Raw genomic sequence first — 2,604 nt, 5'->3', positions numbered from 1 at the left:
TGAATAAACGTGTATGTTAGCATAGTTTACTTAGAGGAGAAGTAATGTTAGTTAACTATAAGGTTAAGGTTAAGCTCTGCTCAAGATTAACTTGGAACATATAAGAATTTTCAGAAAGAAATATACAGAGCTTCTTTGGGTTGGTATGATATCCAGTTGAAGTAGTTCGATTCCAATTGTCATTGTCTAAAGTTCCATTGCATTTTTAGTTTATGTAGTCCAATTTGAGCTTGGCTTAGTCCAATTTCTTTTCTTTTACATGTGTTTGAGTTCAATCAGAATTGTTTCACTTGACATAACATCCATCCAGACCCAAATTTACTATCATTAATAGAAATTCATTCAGTCTGATTACAGTTCTAGGCCAAAATTCATTAATTAGGATGAATGTTGCTTTGTAATGGACATGTTTATCTTTCACAAGTTTTTTTCTTTGTTTATCCAAACGATGAAAGGAATTCATTCATCAAAGAAAACGTTTACAACTTTCTCAAGTGTCTATGAGCAACCAAATAGAAGGCAGGCTATCTCAAGCACAAGAACTAAATACACATAGACGTATAATCCGTGATCAAATGAACGACAATGTTGCATAAACAAGGAACATATATGAAATTGTCGGTACAATTTGTAGTTGTTGACCTCAAATGCAAGGGTGGAACTAGGAATTTTTCGACTAGTGGGCTAGCTAAATTTTTTAACTAAAATAAAACTATGCATTAAATCATATAAACCACGCTAATAGTATACATTAAATCAAATAAAAGTATAAACCACATAAAGTATGCATTAAATAATATGTTCAACAACATAATTAAAAGTGGACTTATTGAAGTTGTGCCATGCGATCCTTGAGAGAATTGAAATCTTTTGTTATTACATCTAAATTGATATTGTCAACAAGTTCTTTTTCAATGTAGACAACCATAGAATCTGCAAGAAACTCATTCTCCATCTTGTTGTGAAGAGCTATTTTAACTAGCTGAAAAAGCTCGTTCAGTAGTTGCCATAGAAACAGGGAGAGTTAGCACAAGACGAATCAACCTATCAATCAAATGATATCTTTCTGACCTTTTCGTTTCAACTAATCCCTAACATAATTCAAAGAGTGTAGACACTTTTTGAAGTACAAGATGATGAGGTACATCCGCCTCGCTCGCATATCAAAATATGTAACTCTTTTGGAGTGAAATCTTGATGATAAAATCTCTTTGCAAGGCTGCAAAGCTGAACTAAGAATAAGAAGTTCCATTGCCCATTCGCTGAACCTACTGTTCAACTCTGCCAATTCAAAATCTATTGCATCATTGAATATGTCAAAGTGGTAATGATGCTCAACTGTAATATTGTCCTTATGCTGACAAGAACGACATGTTCCCACTTTATATTGAGCATTCATATCAGGCATATCAATGTCATGTTTCTTGCAAAACAAATCTACTTTCCCAATAAAAGTTTCCCAACCATTTAATATCAATTTTCCAAGGACATCTTTTGTTGTACCAACTACGTTCATAGCATTCACGATGTCTTGAGACTTATGTTGTAGTTCTCGACAAAAGATATCTATGAGTATAATTTCTTGCAACAGATGCAAGATGAATACAAATTCGAATTGCCTAATCGCATTGTATCCACCAGTAGCTTCCCCACGTAAGGAGCCTATGGATCCATCCTTCTTTATATTCTCAAGAGCCGTACAAACTGCATCATACATTACTATTAAATCATAATGAGAACTCCACCGAGTAGCTCCAGGTCGATGCAAGGTACCAATTTGATTAGCTCCTCTACTAGTCTCTCGTTCACCAGCAACCAACAACTCTACAGTATCATTGATTGAGCAACTTGTAACTCAATATGACATTTCGGAGAAGCCCTAATGACATTGACAATTGAATTCAATGATGAAAAGAATAACCAAATTGTAGCCACTTCTTTTGATGCTGAAAGTAATGCTAACTGTTAGTTGATGAGCAAAACAGTGTACATAATATGCATATGGGCAATCTCTAAGAAATAATGCTTGTAGCCTATTCCATGCACCCTGCATATTACTAGCACCATCATATCCTTGACCTCTCATCTTGTCAATACATAATTCATGGAGATCAAGTACTTTCTTGATCTCTTTCTGAAGTGTTGATGTAGTAGTGTCTTCAACCCACACAATGTTAAAAAAAAATTCGCTTAGAAAATCATCATTATCAACAAATCTCAAAACAATAGCCATTTGCTCTCTATTTGATGTATCTTGTGATTCATAAAAAAGGATACAAAAAGCAGCATGCCCAACTTCTTCACGAATTTGTTTTCTCACTTTGTTTGCGAGAATATTTAAAATCTCCTTTTGAATCTTGGGTGAGGTATATTTTGCATTTCCTGGGGCATTCTCTAGAACAACTTCAGCCAACTCATCATTAAACTTTGTTGTATGCTTGACCACTTTAATAAAATTTCCACGATTTTAAGAATCCAAAGACTCATCATGACCCCTGAAAGCACATGCCTGATATGTAAGACACCGAAAACACTCTATCGTTGTCTTGAGCAGTAACCGGTTTTTTAAAATTTCTTCCTTTGATTGTTGATTAATAACTTTGT

At 34.3% G+C, this 2,604-nt stretch overlaps 1 protein-coding gene across 1 annotated transcript; it reads right to left on the bottom strand.

Moving 5' to 3' along the window:
- Nucleotides 1–1,084: 1,084 nt before the first annotated feature.
- Nucleotides 1,085–2,233, bottom strand: LOC110750491 (uncharacterized). The gene is made up of 2 exons (XM_021950838.1): nt 2,047–2,233; nt 1,085–1,824 (listed from the first exon to the last, which is right to left on the bottom strand). Exons 1-2 carry the CDS (start codon nt 2,231–2,233, stop codon nt 1,085–1,087), a joined length of 927 nt encoding a protein of 308 aa, XP_021806530.1.
- Nucleotides 2,234–2,604: the final 371 nt, after the last annotated feature.

The sequence above is a fragment of the Prunus avium genome, chromosome 4 (assembly GCF_965620075.1).
Source record: "Prunus avium chromosome 4, drPruAviu1.hap1.1, whole genome shotgun sequence".
Classification (NCBI taxonomy): Eukaryota; Viridiplantae; Streptophyta; class Magnoliopsida; order Rosales; family Rosaceae; genus Prunus; species Prunus avium.
This window is presented reverse-complemented; position numbering and strand designations above follow the sequence as displayed.

Coding starts and splice junctions, on each gene's coding strand:
- LOC110750491 (XM_021950838.1), bottom strand. CDS start 2,233: ATGGCTATTGTTTTGAGATTTGTTGATAATGATGATTTTCTAAGCGAA. Junction 1,825..2,046: donor TGGTGCTAGTAATATGCAGG/GTGCATGGAATA, acceptor ATGATACTGTAG/AGTTGTTGGTTGCTGGTGAA.